The sequence below is a fragment of the Eutrigla gurnardus genome (assembly GCF_963514095.1).
Source record: "Eutrigla gurnardus genome assembly, chromosome: 14".
In the NCBI taxonomy this organism is placed as follows: domain Eukaryota; kingdom Metazoa; phylum Chordata; class Actinopteri; order Perciformes; family Triglidae; genus Eutrigla; species Eutrigla gurnardus.
Window position 1 is genome coordinate 952,625 of NC_139937.1, and position 15,170 is coordinate 967,794.

At 43.6% G+C, this 15,170-nt stretch overlaps 1 protein-coding gene across 2 annotated transcripts in view; it reads left to right on the top strand.

Moving 5' to 3' along the window:
- Positions 1-15,170, top strand: part of gprc6a (G protein-coupled receptor, class C, group 6, member A) — an 87,656-nt gene that overhangs the window by 41,798 nt on the left and 30,688 nt on the right. For both annotated transcript variants that reach the window (XM_084027209.1, XM_084027210.1), the window contains exon 3: positions 2-805. In XM_084027209.1, the coding sequence (XP_083883335.1) occupies positions 2-805 (804 nt within the window). The remainder of the gene's footprint in view (position 1; positions 806-15,170) is intronic.

The window sequence follows — 15,170 nt, forward strand, 5'->3', positions numbered from 1 at the left end:
GATCAGTTATTCATCAACCGCTGTCATTCTCAGTGATAAGAGCCGCTTTCCTGCCTTCATGAGGACCATTCCTAATGACAAGCATCAGACAGCTGCTATAGTCAGTCTGCTGAGCACCTATGGCTGGAACTGGGTGGGAGTAGTAACCACAGATGGAAATTATGGCCAATCAGCTCTTGACTATTTTGTGTCCCAGGCTTCTGAAAAGGGGATCTGTGTGGCCTTCAAATCAATCCTACCTCAGTCTGTAACCAGTCAGGATGTCGGCTCTTCTATCACACAGACTGCCAAAAACATCTACAGGAATCCCAAGGCACAGGTAATCGTGTCGTTTGCCAAGCCAACTCACATGATGTACCTTTTCAAGGAGCTTAAGAATCAGATGTTGAAAGCAGGACGCAACATGCATTCAATCAAAAGAGTCTGGGTGGCCAGTGACAGCTGGTCCTCCTCTGGCTCTGTGAAAGGAAACATAACTCTGGAGGAGATTGGACATGTAGTGGGCTTCACTTTCAAAAGTGGAGACCTGTCATCGTTCAGAGAGTACCTGAGCAGACTGGAGGCAGCTGGACATGACTACACTGGGAATAACCCCTTCATGCAGGAGTTGTACATGCAGCTAAATGATAGTAAAGGTTGTGGAGACATTGATCTGGTGACTAAAGCTGTGAACGCCCTGAGAGAGCACACTCATGCCGACACCATCTTCAGTGTTGAGATGGCGGTCAATGCCATTGCTCAAGCGGTGGTGTCTATCTGCAGGGGCAGAGATTGCAAAACACCAGGCACAGTGGAACCCTGGGAGGTATTCACCTACATTACTCTACTCTACATAACTCTGTGTTTGTGTGTGCTCCTGTGTTTTTGTCATAGTTCACATGAGTTAATTTGGGGGTGAGTTAAGATTAGGGCTACGGTTAGATTTAGATACTAGTTTGGCTTTGAGAGAGATCATTGTTCCATTAGTTATGTTATCTATTTATATCTCTCTATCCATACATCATTAGATGTATCTATAGATTTTTACATCGACATACATAAACATACAGTTTAAGATGGTGTTGAGGAGACATGCCTAGCCTCATCTGTCACCGCTGCATCCTCTGATACAGCAACTGGCCAAACAGCCCATGAGCCAGCTACCAATACCAGCCACGCCTGTTAACGGCAGCTCTCCTCTTATTGATATGAGTACTTGTAATGGTGCTAGGATACATTTTAGTGACTAAATATAGTGTAAGTCCCAATGGGATCACAGAATCGTACAAATCAATGTCCACAAATTATGTTTTAAGTACGGTTTAAATGTTAATTACACAAATTTTGGCAGGGGAAAGGCAATCAGCTTTATCACTTCAATAAGAATAAATATTGAAACAAATCGAATAATGATAAAAAAATTGTTGAAGTTAAAGTGATGTTTCAGAGTGAAATGCAGGTGTTGACCTGATAATACAAGCATTTATAAAAATTCAGCGAAACTTTTTCATACTCTCGCGTGAAACTCGCGTCATGGCATCGGCTGGGTAAACACGGAAGTAGCGTCTACGCTCGATAGCGTTAGTCAGCGCTAGTAGCCGAGGATAGAAGCTATCAGGCAAGTGTTCTTTTAAATAAACTCCTGGTGTACTTACAAACTTTCAAATGCCTTGTTTTGTGAGTACAGACCCTATGTGTACTACTGCAGAAGTTTGGTAACATTCCATGCATTATTAGTGGTGTAATTTACGAGATAATCAAGATGTACCATCGCGCTAGTACTAAGCCATTCGGCTGATAGCCCTATCTTGACCAATGCTGGTGCATTTTACTCTGAACCATCACTTTAACTATTGGGCTTCAGAGCTGCTTTGATAACAATTAACTTGTGTGTGTGAGAGAGAGAGAGAGAGAGACAGAGACAGAGAGAGAGTCAGGCCATATTTCTGGCCATATTTCTGGCCTGACTCTCTACAGCCTTTCGCTTTCTGCTGGAAGGCTGAGTCTTTGGGGGAAATTCTCAACCCTTATCGAAAATGTCCCCAAGTTGTCTCTTCAGTGTAAGCTGAAGGAATCCAAATAATAATCCTTAGCAACATGCTATGGCGATACAAAGCTTTTTTTGTGATGTGCGATCAAGTCAGGGTCTAGAAGCATGCCAAGACTTTTTGGAAGGAACTTGGTGTTATTGTGCTAGAAATTTTAAGTTGGTGCAGAATTTTTCTCTCTGCATCTTTCTGTGATTATATCTTCCATAATTTTACAAATGCGGGACGTCACTGCTATTACTCACTTGTACTCTAAGAAAAGTCCATTAGAATATACTATTTAAATACACTATTTTAATATTAAGGAATTTTAATTTTTCAATTATGCATTTTATTGTGAGACCAAGAACCTCTGCTAGCCCCATGAAAACTTTCATTTCCTTTGTGGATTTGGACAAACCCTCCTCAAACTTAATCTTGTATTCAGGGTCGCGGGGGGGATGGAGCCGATCCCAGCTGACATTGTGCGAAGGCAGGGTACACCCTGGAGAGTACACCAGTCCATCGCAGGGTCCTCCTCAAACTTCTGTGGTAAAAATAAAAAATGAATGCTTCATAAAACGATTTATGTTACACAGTTAACGTTAGCTCATTATTTTTTTTTAAAAGAGTTGTTCAACCTTACCTGTGTGAACCGTTTAAGTTACAAGATATGACTCATTTTTCTGACTTTACGGCAAGTTTGATAGTATTTTATATTAATTATATTAATGTAATTGATATTTATTTATTTTTGGTATACTTTTGTGTAATTCATTTCTGTGAATGGTACAGCCCATGGGCCCTATCTTAGCAGCCTGTACCACACAAGTGTGTTTGTGGGCGAATCTCGGAAACTGTTGCTATTATAACAGCAGTTAAATGACTCTTACGCCCGACGCAAATCTAAAAAGGGTTGGTCTCAAGTGCCTTCATTACTAATAGGTGTGTTTTGGTTGTAACATGCAATAAACCAATCAGAGCGTCATCTCCAATTCCCTTTAAGAGCGAGAGGCGCTTGTTCCATGGTGAATTGCTATTATAACGGCAGGTTTACCGGGAACACGGCATGAGCGGTTCACTGCAGAGGAGAGTGACATGCTGGTAAGGGCAGTAAAAGCCTGTGAGGTGGCATTATATGGGGATGTGTGTGTGTATGTGTGTGTGTGTAGGTCATGTATGACCACGCCGGCATCCACATACTTTAGCTTCCCCTCCCCTTCGTCTCCCTCCCTCCATCCTCTCCTCCCTGCACCGCTGGGAGTACCGTGGATTCACCCTGCCCACCTTCAGACTCCACGTTGACAGTGAAATACAGTGAAACAGCTCCTTCCAATGTGCCGCACCGTAACGGCACATTCCTCCGCGGGGGAGTCATGGACAATGATTTCGCCAGTGTTGAAATATTTTTAATTAATGAATTTTTTAATGAATTTATTTATATTTATGGTTTGTATCAATGGGAACTGCTGCTGCGTCCCTGTGGATGAGAGAAGCAGGTGCGTGCGTTGTGCACACACTACATATGGCCAAGCATGCGCCCTTAAAATAGCATTTAAATAATGCTCCACTGACTTTAAACCAGGTTTTACCTGGTCTGTGGCGGAATTGTTTTCTGAAACACCAAAGTGTTTGTGAATGTGCCATGTAAGAACGTTCTGTAAATCTACAGGTTTTTCTGTTTTAGGGTTGAAGGAAATTTAACAGAAAAGGTACTGGCCATTTTCTGCCAATTTATCCAAATAGTATAGTCCTCTCAACTATAGTCAGTAGGGGTGGGGGGAATGAATCAATTCTTAGATGCATCGGGATGCCGTCATGGACGATTCTAAATCGATTCACAGCTGTCAAAAATTGATTATTTTTATTCTATTATTAGAACGCAAAGGGCGTAACTCTGAAACGCGGCATCCGGACAGTCTGTGGCGTTACACATAACAGAGACACGGCTGAGAGAGAAATCCGACTGGCACCTGCTGCATTTACACCGATAATGTTTCATCATTCATGGCCGAAATAAACACTATGGCTGTGTTGGAAATGCCACACTAACATCCTACTCATACTAAAGTGTGATGTAAATTGGAGTATGTAGTGTGTCTTTATACAATAGTATGTGAATTTGTGTATGCGAGAAATGCCAGGATGTATACTGCATTGGCAAGAATTTCTGAGCATACAGCAAACCTTGCTAAATATACTCAACTTCCCCAAAATGCATTTTGCTCTTCTGACTTCTGAAACGTTTTGGATAATGGTCGACGATTGCGTTGATCCTGGTGACAGCCAGCAACAAACCACGTACAAATGTAAGTATACTGTAACATGATTTTGATGTTTTCAGCTGACTTTCAAATCGTATTGATAATGAATGTCACTTTATTGTTATTGGAATTGTACGTCAACGTTATGAATCGAAGGTCCTGCTAGCCTACTGACAGTAATTTACCATAGAGGTTAGCGAGCGTTAGCGAAGCGGCAAATGTGCTGTTTGTACCAACATTAATGAAGAAGACAGTGCCCATCTTAAAACGTGGTGATATAATAACGGTGATTAATAACGTGGTGCGTGGTTGTTCGTTAAAGGGACGGATGCAGACACTGAGCGCCTCATTCGGTGGAGGGAACGGTGAGGAGAAGTTCACCGGCACGAGGAATGCTGCTATGAGAGGCTTCACGTAAGAACGTGTATTTTAATGTTGTAATTCTCATATGCAGGGCTCAATTTCTACTGTTGCATATTTAGCTTCTTAATGATATAAGGTTGAAAACCAGCGTATAGATGGGAGATGTACTGCTCTCCTGAGATTTCTAGCTGAAACCTTGTGTTGAACACTTATTTTAGTCGGAAAGAAATCATTGCAATGAGCTTTAACACTTTTCTACATGTTGATCTTCATATAGGGGGCCCTAGTTTCGTAGACTAGGCGCAGTCAGCGCGCAGCGCACGTCCGCCACGCCGACGGGGTGTGTCCGCCTGGACTTTGCAAGTTTCGTGCACCGCGCAGGCTAGCGCAGGCACGCCTCCCGTCACTCCCACCCGCGCAAGTGGGAAAGAGGGAGGAGAAGAAGGCATGAGTGGGAGACGAGGAGGAGACGAGGCGTGGACTGGGATTAATACAGCCGATTCAGATCTTCACCAATCAAATGAGCTCCTCTCCTCACCTTTAATGCGTTAGGGGAGGTTCAGTGCAAGTTCCGTCACTTGACAACCTGATGACAGAAGCAGCGCCGCCGCTCCAACCACGCGCATCACGCGCTGTGCTTGCATTAAGTCATAATAATTATAATGCTGATATTATATCACTATAGCAATTATAGGCACATTTTAGGCATGTATATCACAAAACAGAGTCAGGGTGCACAGCTCATCATCTGCGCTCCACAGCTGCACCGGATTCCCCGTCCAACACCAGTATGGCAGGACACCAGGACCTTGCGTGCCGCTCAGACCAGCTGCAGCCCCAACTCCGGTTCCAGCTCGCCGCAAAGTTCCGCGTTTCTCCATACTGCGGAGGCGCGAGACCAGGCACGAGCTGCTGTATTTTTTTATAAAGATTTTTTCAGGCATAGACGCATTTTATTAGCAGTGGATAGATATGAAAAACAGGAGAGAGAGAGAGAGAGAGAGATGTTTTGGTTCGAGAGGCTAAGTTTCCGTTACGCGTGCCCATCCGCCTTTGATCTGACGTCAGATGTGACGGGACAATCTATATAGATATAAATTCACGTGTTGATTCAATTAGTTGCATTAAATAGTGTTTGTTGTGATTATTTATTGCATTTAAATGTGCCTGGAACTGCGGAAACCTGCCTGTAAGGCCTCGGTTACGTGTGCGCACTGCCGCCGGCCAGCCAAACTACCACTCCGCCAGCTGTAATTCGCCTTGAATGAATGGACTTTATTTGCGCCTTACGCGAGTAGACTAGCTTGGAGCTGGCGGGCTTTCGGCGAAGTCTCGGCGAGGCTTTTTGCCACGAAACTTCCACTGCACCAAGCTGAATCTGTGACACCTCCCCCTGCTGCGCCGCCACACCCATCTTGGCGCAGGCGATCCACCAAACTGACAAACTGACCGTGCGCAAGGCTGCGCTGGTAGAAACTTGCATTAAGCTGGCTCCGCCACCCTCCGCAGCCCTGCGCTGCGCCACGAAACTAGGGCCCAGAGTGTTTATTGATATTGTGCTTTTACAACTCTTTTTCCACACACCTCATTCTAGTCCTGTCTTTTCTTTACCTTAAATCTGAGTACATTTTTTCCTACATAATGTCATAAAAGTCACAGCATATATGGCTGGATCATCTGTCACAACAAATAGGACACAATTTATCCACTACGTAAATACATAGTGGTGAAACAGTAAGATAGAAAATATTTTTTGCAGCTATATTAATGTTCTGAATGTCTAGTACACTCAAGGCCCATATCAGCCATTACTGTCTGGCGATATATTGGTGCATCACTACTTCAACTGTAAGTTGTCATGTCCCCACTAAAACTTTTGTTGTTGTTTTGTTTTTATCTCCTGAAGGTATATGAACCGTAGCTCACCTAAGCTCCCACCAGAGAGTCGCCAGCAGGGCCGGCCCGTGGCATAGGCCGTATAGGCAAATGCTAAGGGCGCCGTCCATCAGGGGGCGCCACGCCAGTACCACAAATGGTAAAAAAAAAAGCGTCCAGAAGCACCGCCGCCGCACAAGACGGACTTACGCACTTTGACAAAGTAAGAGGCTATCAGTCTGGGCAGAGACATAAGTTTGATAGTGTAGGATATGCTTGTAATTCTTGTTAACATGTTTTAAGTTTCAATCACGGACCGCCGAGCCCGTTGTTTTCTGTGTTGTTGTATTTGAATGCTGATTGTGCACCCACGCCGCTGGGTTTCATTTCGGTAACAGTGTGTGTCTAACCTCGGACACATTCACGAGCTCCGTAAGTGATCTACCATCAGTTAAAGGACCGGGGTCCCGCCGAACGAACGTCAGGTCATTCATGGACTCCCGTGTGATGGTAATAGCTTATTGATCCTTTGTGCATTATGCGCACAGTCTCTCTCTCTTTGTTCCGGCTAACACACATGTGCACACACATACACCGCCCCCCCACACGTATCCTCCGCCAGCTGTTTCCGTCTCCGGACGCCAAGGAAATAGTTCCATCTGGTGGCTGTACCCGGCCATCTCTCTCTCTCCCTCTCTCGCTATTCTATCTGAAGTCAGCGGCCCCGCCCCTGAACGCTGTGGAAAATAGCTCCATCTGGTGGCTGTACCCGGCCATCTGTCTCCCTCTCTCTCTCTCTCTCTCTCTCTCGCTATTCTATCTGACGTCAGCGGCCCCGCCCCTGAACGCTGTGGAAAATAGCTCCATCTGGTGGCTGTACCCGGCCATCTCTCTCTCTCTCTCTCTCTCTCTCTCTCTCTCTCTCTCTCACTATTCTATCTGACGTCAGTGGCCCTGCCCCTGAACGCTGTGAGGAATAGCTCCACCTGGTGGTCGCGCCCGGCCATCTCTCTCTCTCTTTCTCTCTCTCCACACACACACACACACACACTCCACGTGTGTCTCTTCCTTTGTTTAGCTTAGCTTTGTGTGTTAGGTAGTTAGGTAATGAGGCTTTGTTAATTGCAGTGTTATTGATTGTGATCATTATTACTGATTTTAATAAATCTTATTATATTATAACTAGCGGTCTCTTGTGCTTGTTGTGTATATGTCACTGGGTAATAGCAGGTTGTGAAGGCTAGTGCTCGAATTTCACGCCTTTTTAATTGTTCGATTGTTTTTATACTTCTATGCCAATGATCACGATGATTGGCATGTGAGTATAAAACCTTTATATTGAGACTGAATACAGTTTTTTTTTTTTTCTTTCTTTTCCCTGATCCCAGGGTGGTGCCCTGTATATTCATGATTATATCATAATAATATATTAAATATAATTATTAATATCGATAATCATATTGACATTAATAATAAAGCTGTTGATAACCAAATCTGCTCCTGCTACATCCCCAACAGTACCATTACAAGAAATAATCCCACGTTAATTAAAATGCAAAGCAAAGCCTATTTAATAGAAAATAATATTTGTTACAACATTACGCCCCCCCCCCCCCCCCCCCCTCCACCACACGGTGCGCCCCCTCCCTTCCTGTATCATGATTCTTTTTGGAAGTCACCACATCAAAAAATCAACACAAGATGTCAAAATGGCCAAAACTGTCCCGTGCCCAGGGAAGAAAAAAAAGAAAAGAAGAGGAGGAGAAATGAGAAAAAGACAGAGGTAACGTTACATTAAATTATTTTTCTGTTACAGATAGGCTTTTTAGCATTAAGCTAACGTTACATGATTCGCTAATTGCTAATCAATAAATAGCTAACGTTTTAACGTCAGTTAATATTGTGGAGGGGGCTAAGTTGTTATGGAAAGTAATAATGTAACGTTAGGTAATTACAGTACTCCCACCTTACATTCCTCAGGGACATTTGTATTAGATCTTTTAAGCAGGTGTTTACATAGTCACTTTTCCACCCCTTTATATATTATAGTTGTAAGCCTAGTTGTTAAAGTGCACATCATAAATGTTAATTAAGCAATATCACATGAGAGAGAATGCTGTTTTGAATATGAGCACTGCTGTGATTCGGTCAAAGATAATCATAACATAACATTCTCATATGATATATTACTGCTACTTTGCATTCTGCTATTCAGCATTTCACTGTAATGATGACAATAAATTGAATCTAATCTAATTTGCATATCAGTTAACATCATACATTTATCTTTTTGGTTCTTCGTTTATATTATATAATTTTTATTTTATGCCTGGAATCATGTTTTTATTATTAGACTGTAATACTCAATGGTGTCACATACTCCTCTCTTCAGATGCGCTGTTGAAGTTTCTAAATCCCAACCCTGGGCCATCTACCACATCTACCGCTGCTGCTTCCACCTCAGCAGCACAACCCACCAGTGATGCAGCATCAGCAGCACAACCCAGCCATGATGCAGCAGCATCAAGCGGTCCTCCTGTTGCCCCCACCTCAGCAGCACAACCCAGCAGTGATGCAGCAGCATCAAGTGGTCCTCCTGTTGCCCCCACCTCAGCAGCACAACCCAGCAGTGATGCAGCAGCATCAAGTGGTCCTCCTGTTGCCTCCACCTCAGCAGCACAACCCAGCAGTGATGCAGCATTATCAAGTGGTCCTCCTGTTGCCCCCACCTCAGCAGCACAACCCACCAGTTTTGCAGCAGCATCAAGCGGTCTTCCTGTTGCCTCCACCTCAGCAGCACAACCCAGCAGTGATGCAGCAGAATGAAGCGGTCCTCCAGCTGCACCAATAGACCCTGCTGACTGGCCTTCTGCTTTAACTGAAAAGGTACGAACAGAGTTAGTTCACAGAGGTCTATTTGTAATTGATAGTGGCTTCACATTCCCGAAACAGAAAGACGGACGAAGGTGTCAGCATGATTATTTTAACAGACTCTTAATCAATGGGGAAAAGGTGAGAAGAACCTGGCTTATGTACTTGAAAAAAGAGGATAGCTTGCACTGCTTCTGCTGCAAAATGTTTTCCAAGAGAGATTACAAACTGATTAGGGAAGGTCTGAAGGACTGGAAAAATGCAAGTCACTTGCTCAAGGTCCATGAGGATAGCCAGGAGCATAATACTCACATGGCAACATGGAAGGACTTAGAGGTCCGTTTTGCGAAAGGACTCACAATATATAAACAAGAGATGGCACTTGCTGAGGCTGAGAGAAAAAGGCGTGAAGTTCTACATCGTTTGGTGTCAATAATTCAGTCCTTAGCCGAAAGAAACATGGCTTTCAGGGGGTCCATGGACACATTAAATAAACAAGACAATGGAAATTTCCTTAAAGAGGTGGAGCTTATGGCCAAATTTGATTCAGTGATGAAGCAGCATGTCAGTAGAGTAGAAAGTGGAGCTGGCAGTCACGTACATTATCTGAGAAAAACAATCCACAATGAACTAATGGACTCCATCAGTTCAAGAATAATAAAACGCATTGTGGATGAGATCAAAACATCCAAGTATTTCTCCATCATTTTAGATTTGTTGGGGTAGTAGCAGGAGCAGATTTGGTTATCCACAGCTAATTATTAATGTCAATATGATTATCGATATTAACAATTATATTTAATATATTATTATGATATAATCATGAATATACGGGGCACCACCCTGGGATCAGGGAAAAGATAACCTAAAACTGTATTCAGTCTCAATATAAAGGTTTTATACTCACATGCCAATCATCGTGATCATTGGCATAGAAGTATAAAAACAATCGAACAATTAAAAAGGCGTGAAATTCGAGCACTAGCCTTCACAACCTGCTGTTATCCAGTGACATATACACAACAAGCACAAGAGACCGCTAGTTATAATATAATAAGATTTATTAAAATCAGTAATAATGATCACAATCAATTACATTGCAATTAACAAAGCCTTACTACCTAACTACCTAACACACAAAGCTAAGCTAAACAAAGGAAGAGACACACATGGAGTGTGTGTGTGTGTATGGAGAGAGAGAGAGAGAGAGAGAGATGGCCGGGCGCAACCACCAGGTGGAGCTATTCCTCACAGCGTTCAGGGGCGGGGCCACTGACGTCAGATAGAATAGCGAGAGAGGGAGAGAGAGCGAGAGAGATGGCCGAGTACAGCCACCAGATGGAGCTATTTCCTTAGCGTCCGGAGACGGAAACAGCTGGCGGAGGATACGTGTGGGGGGCGGTGTATGTGTGTGCACATGTGTGTTAGCCGGAACAAAGAGAGAGAGAGAATGCACGCGTAATGCACAAAGGATCAGTAAGCTATTGCCATCACACGGGAGCTCGTAAATAATCTGGCGTTCGTTCGGCGGGACCCCGGTCCTTTAACTGATGGTAGATCACTTACTGAGCTTGTGAATGTGTCCGAGGTTGGACACACACTGTTGCCGAAATGAAACCCGGCGGTGTGGGTGCACAATCAGCAATCAAATACAACAACGCACCTTGGTGAGAAGTGAAACCAAAATGGCGGTTGTAGTTTTGTATTCCCTTTGTCCCTTTGTTCTGACTGCATGTGAAGGCTTCTGGGCCTCCGTGTAGGCCGCATTGTGTAGTCCTGATGGTGAGGTCCCTACAGATTGCACACCTGATCTGAGTCATAAGGAACGGCTCTCTGTCATAGTCAGGATAGTGTCACAAGAAGACATACCACAAGTTAAATTTCCTGGGCTTTCTTGTTGCAGAGGAATCAACAGGAGATCATTTGTCAACTCTCATCCTAAAATGGTTAGAGGAGCTTAACATTCCTTTTGAAGACTGCAGAGGAAAGTCCTATGACAATTGGGCCAACATGAAGGGAAAAAATAAAGGTGTTCAGGCAAGGTTGCTTCAGCTAAACTCAAGAGCTTTTTTTGTCCCATGTGGTGCCCACACTTTAAATCTGGTAGTAGCTGATGCTGCAAAAAGCTCACCAGATGCCCTTGGCTATTTGGGCATTTAACAAAGTTATTCAAGCTCTTCTCAGCCTCCACCCTAGGTGGGGTGTCCTCCTGAAACATGTTAAAACCACTTTGAAATCATGGGCTGAGACCAGATGGAAAAGCAGGATAAAAAGCATTGAGGCAGTCAGATATCAGGTTGGGCAAGTCAGAGAGGCTCTTCTGGAGGTGAGGGAAACAACTACAGACCCTGTGGTGAGAGTTGAAGCCCAGTCTTTGGCTGAGGAGATTGGATCCTATCGTTTTTGCATTTGTACAGTATGACATTCTCAGCAAGATCCAGTATGTGAGTAAACTCATGCAGTCGCCCCCCATGCAGCTAGATGTGGCTGTCGACTCTAACGACCTGAGGCCGGCAAGGCAAGGACCCTATCGCACAACTCAAAAAGTTTCAAATCAATACAATTTATTTCACAAAATAGCAAGCAGAAGCTACAAAACACAGGATAAACATAAAGCGCCTCCAAAAGGGAGGGAGGAAAGAAACAGAAAAACACTGGCCTAGTCTGGCTATCACTAAATCAACAGGAAACCAAAATCAATCCTATTTACAGGGGGATCGAGGCTAAATACAAAGTACCAAATAAAGAGGCTAAGCTTGAAAAGGGGAACGAGGAGGAAACTAAACAAGGCTGACTTAACAAAGTGAGAAACAAGCAAAAGGATCTAGGAACAAAGTAGCAACAGAACAAACCGTCAGCAGGAGTCGTGAACGAGATAACAAGGGAACAAGAACGCTGGTTGATATGACGGGACATAACGAACTGGCACAGGACAAGGGTAGACGCTGACAATATATACACACAGAGAGAGTAATGGGAACAGGTGAAACAATCAGGGAGAGGGCGGGACATCACAGACGGCGGAAACAGAGGGGCAGGAAGTAAACATGCCTGAAACGAGAGGGAACACAGTTACTTCAAAATAAGAGATGAGACAACAACGAAGACAGGACAAGAAATGGCAACTTAACCGACAGATGCGGATCATGACATCGACTTGCTGAAGAAAACCAAAGATTCCCTCACCAGCTACAGAAACACTGGATTTTCTGATGCACAGACAACGGCAAAGGAGATGTGTAAAGAAATGAATGTGGAGGCTGAACTCAAACAAAAGCGATTGAGAACCACCAAAAATGCAATTCGGTTATGAGTCTCCAGATGAGCCCATACAAGATGCACTTAAAAAAATGGAAACCATAGTGGATACAGCCATCTCTTCACTTGATGAGAGATTTCAGAACCTTGGAGAGGTGAATGACAAGTTTGGAGTACGCCTCAATTTCCACAACTTACAAAAAGAAGAGCTGCTACAGCAGTGCCAAACCCTGAGTACTACTCTGACCTATGACAGCCAGCCGGACATTAATGGCACAGAACTTGCAATGGAAATGCAGAATTTCCCACCATTGCCATCAAAGAACATGACAAACATGGAACTCTTGACCTTCCTGCATGAGAAGAAGCTGGCAGAAATTTACCCCAACATGTGGGTTGCTCTGAGAATCTCTCCCACTCTTCCTGTTACAGTGGCTGCTGCTGAAAGAAGCTTCTCTAAGCTCAAACTCATTCAAACCTACCTGAGATCTACTATGATGCAAGAACGTCTCAGTGGACTTTCCATCATAAGCATAAATCATGTGGTCTCAAATCAGTTGTCATATGATGATGTTGTAGATGACTTTGCTGCAAGAAAGACTAGGAGAGTAAGGCTGTAGCAGGTGATGTGAGGTTGATTAGGGGGTGGTGTACAGTAATTTGTAAGTCATTTTAGTTAATGCAGTATTAAAAAGCACAACTAGAGAACTCTGTAGGACCCCCTTTTTTGTAATATAGTTGTTAAAGTCATACTGGTTCCTTTAATATCTTGTTTTGTGCAGTGCCTTATTTATATTGTATTTTTAAATTATTTTATGCAACTTGTTGACACGTTTTATTTTGTGTTTTGTAAATCTTGCCTAGGGCGCCAGATTGGTTAGGGCCGGGCCTGGTCGCCAGACAGATTCATAAGGTAAGAACATACATGCCAAGTGGATCACTATGTCATTGTCACGTGCATTTTTATTATGAGCTGTTTCCAGTCTGATGTGTTCTCATGACTTTTTCCTCATCTGTTTCTCTCTCTCTCTCTAGGCAATCCTTGATCCTTCATGAACTGGTTCTCGATTCCCATCGCTTGTGTTTAGAAGGTCTTATTTAAGAGTGAGGCTTCTCTCAAAGCTATTCACACTATATTCACTTACTGTTCATGTTTTTTGCAATAAAAACAACACAGATCTGAGTGTGCACATGCTTTTCTCGTTCTGGGTGTCTAGGGATAAAAGACGAGGGCTGTTTCATAAAGCAGGATTAGTAAAAAACTCTTGAGTTTGTTAACCCTGAGATGAGGGGAAACCTGCAAATCCATCCATCCATCCATTGTCTACCGCTTATCCTGTATTCAGGGTTGCGGGGGGGCTGGAGCCAATCCCAGCTGTCATTGGGCGAAGGCAGGGTACACCCTGGACAGGACGCCAGTCTATCACAGGGCCGACATGTAGAGACAAACAACCATTCACGCTCACATTCACACCTATGGGCAATTTAGAGTCATCAATGAACCTATCCCCATCCTGCATGTCTTTGGACTGTGGGAGGAAGCCGGAGAACCCGGAGAGAACCCACGCTTACACGGGGAGAACATGCAAACTCCACACAGAAGGAACCCAGGCTGACCCGGGAATCGAACCCAGGACCCTCTTGCTGTGAGGCGAGAGTGCTACCCACTACACCACCGTGCAGCCAACCTGCAAATCAAAAAAACAAATTATTATTGCATCACATTGTGATCGTACAATAGTCTCTCTCTTTAGCCTATATTTTTTACCTTCAAATATGATTTTGAATAAAACTTCATGTAACTGTACTTAAACTTTCCCCCATAATTACTCAGGCATTTTTTTTAAGGACAAATGTGTGTGGTCTACACATGCATTAATATATACACTGGATTAAAATGGAGGCTCTGTTTCCTTTACCTGTTGCCATGGTGAATCATTGCATCACAGCTCCATTGATGATGGCTTGTCATGTTCAGGTTCCACCTACTCAGAGTTGATTGCACTAACTCTGATCAGCTGTTCTGGAAACGAAAACTCAGTTCCCATCGCAGGATAAATCAAATCAGAGTTCAGAGTTAGGCTCATAGTATATATTAAGCCTTCTTTTCTCAAACAGGGTCCACAGGATATATTTTATTAAGCAAGTAATCAGCAGTTATGACTGAGATATATGACCAAATTATAATAATAAAAGTAAATTTACTACCACTTTAGATGAAGAGTACAAACATGACAATGACCTTCTATTACAACAAACAGGGCCCGGTTTCCCGAAGCCTTCTTAAAGCCTTCTTAACGCTACGTCATTCGTAACCCCTACTTAGAGTTCCTACTTAACATTTCGCGTGTTTCCCGAAACGTTCTTTGCTACGAATGTCTTTCGTACGTCACACGTTGGTAAGAGTGGTCTGGAGCGCTCTTAGAGCCTTCTTAGCTCTACCGTAGTGATGTTTCAGCTCCTGACGCTAGTCGCCGCCACTGTACAGTAATCCAGAAATCCCCGCTGTGCGTGGAACTGCACATTGTCAGTG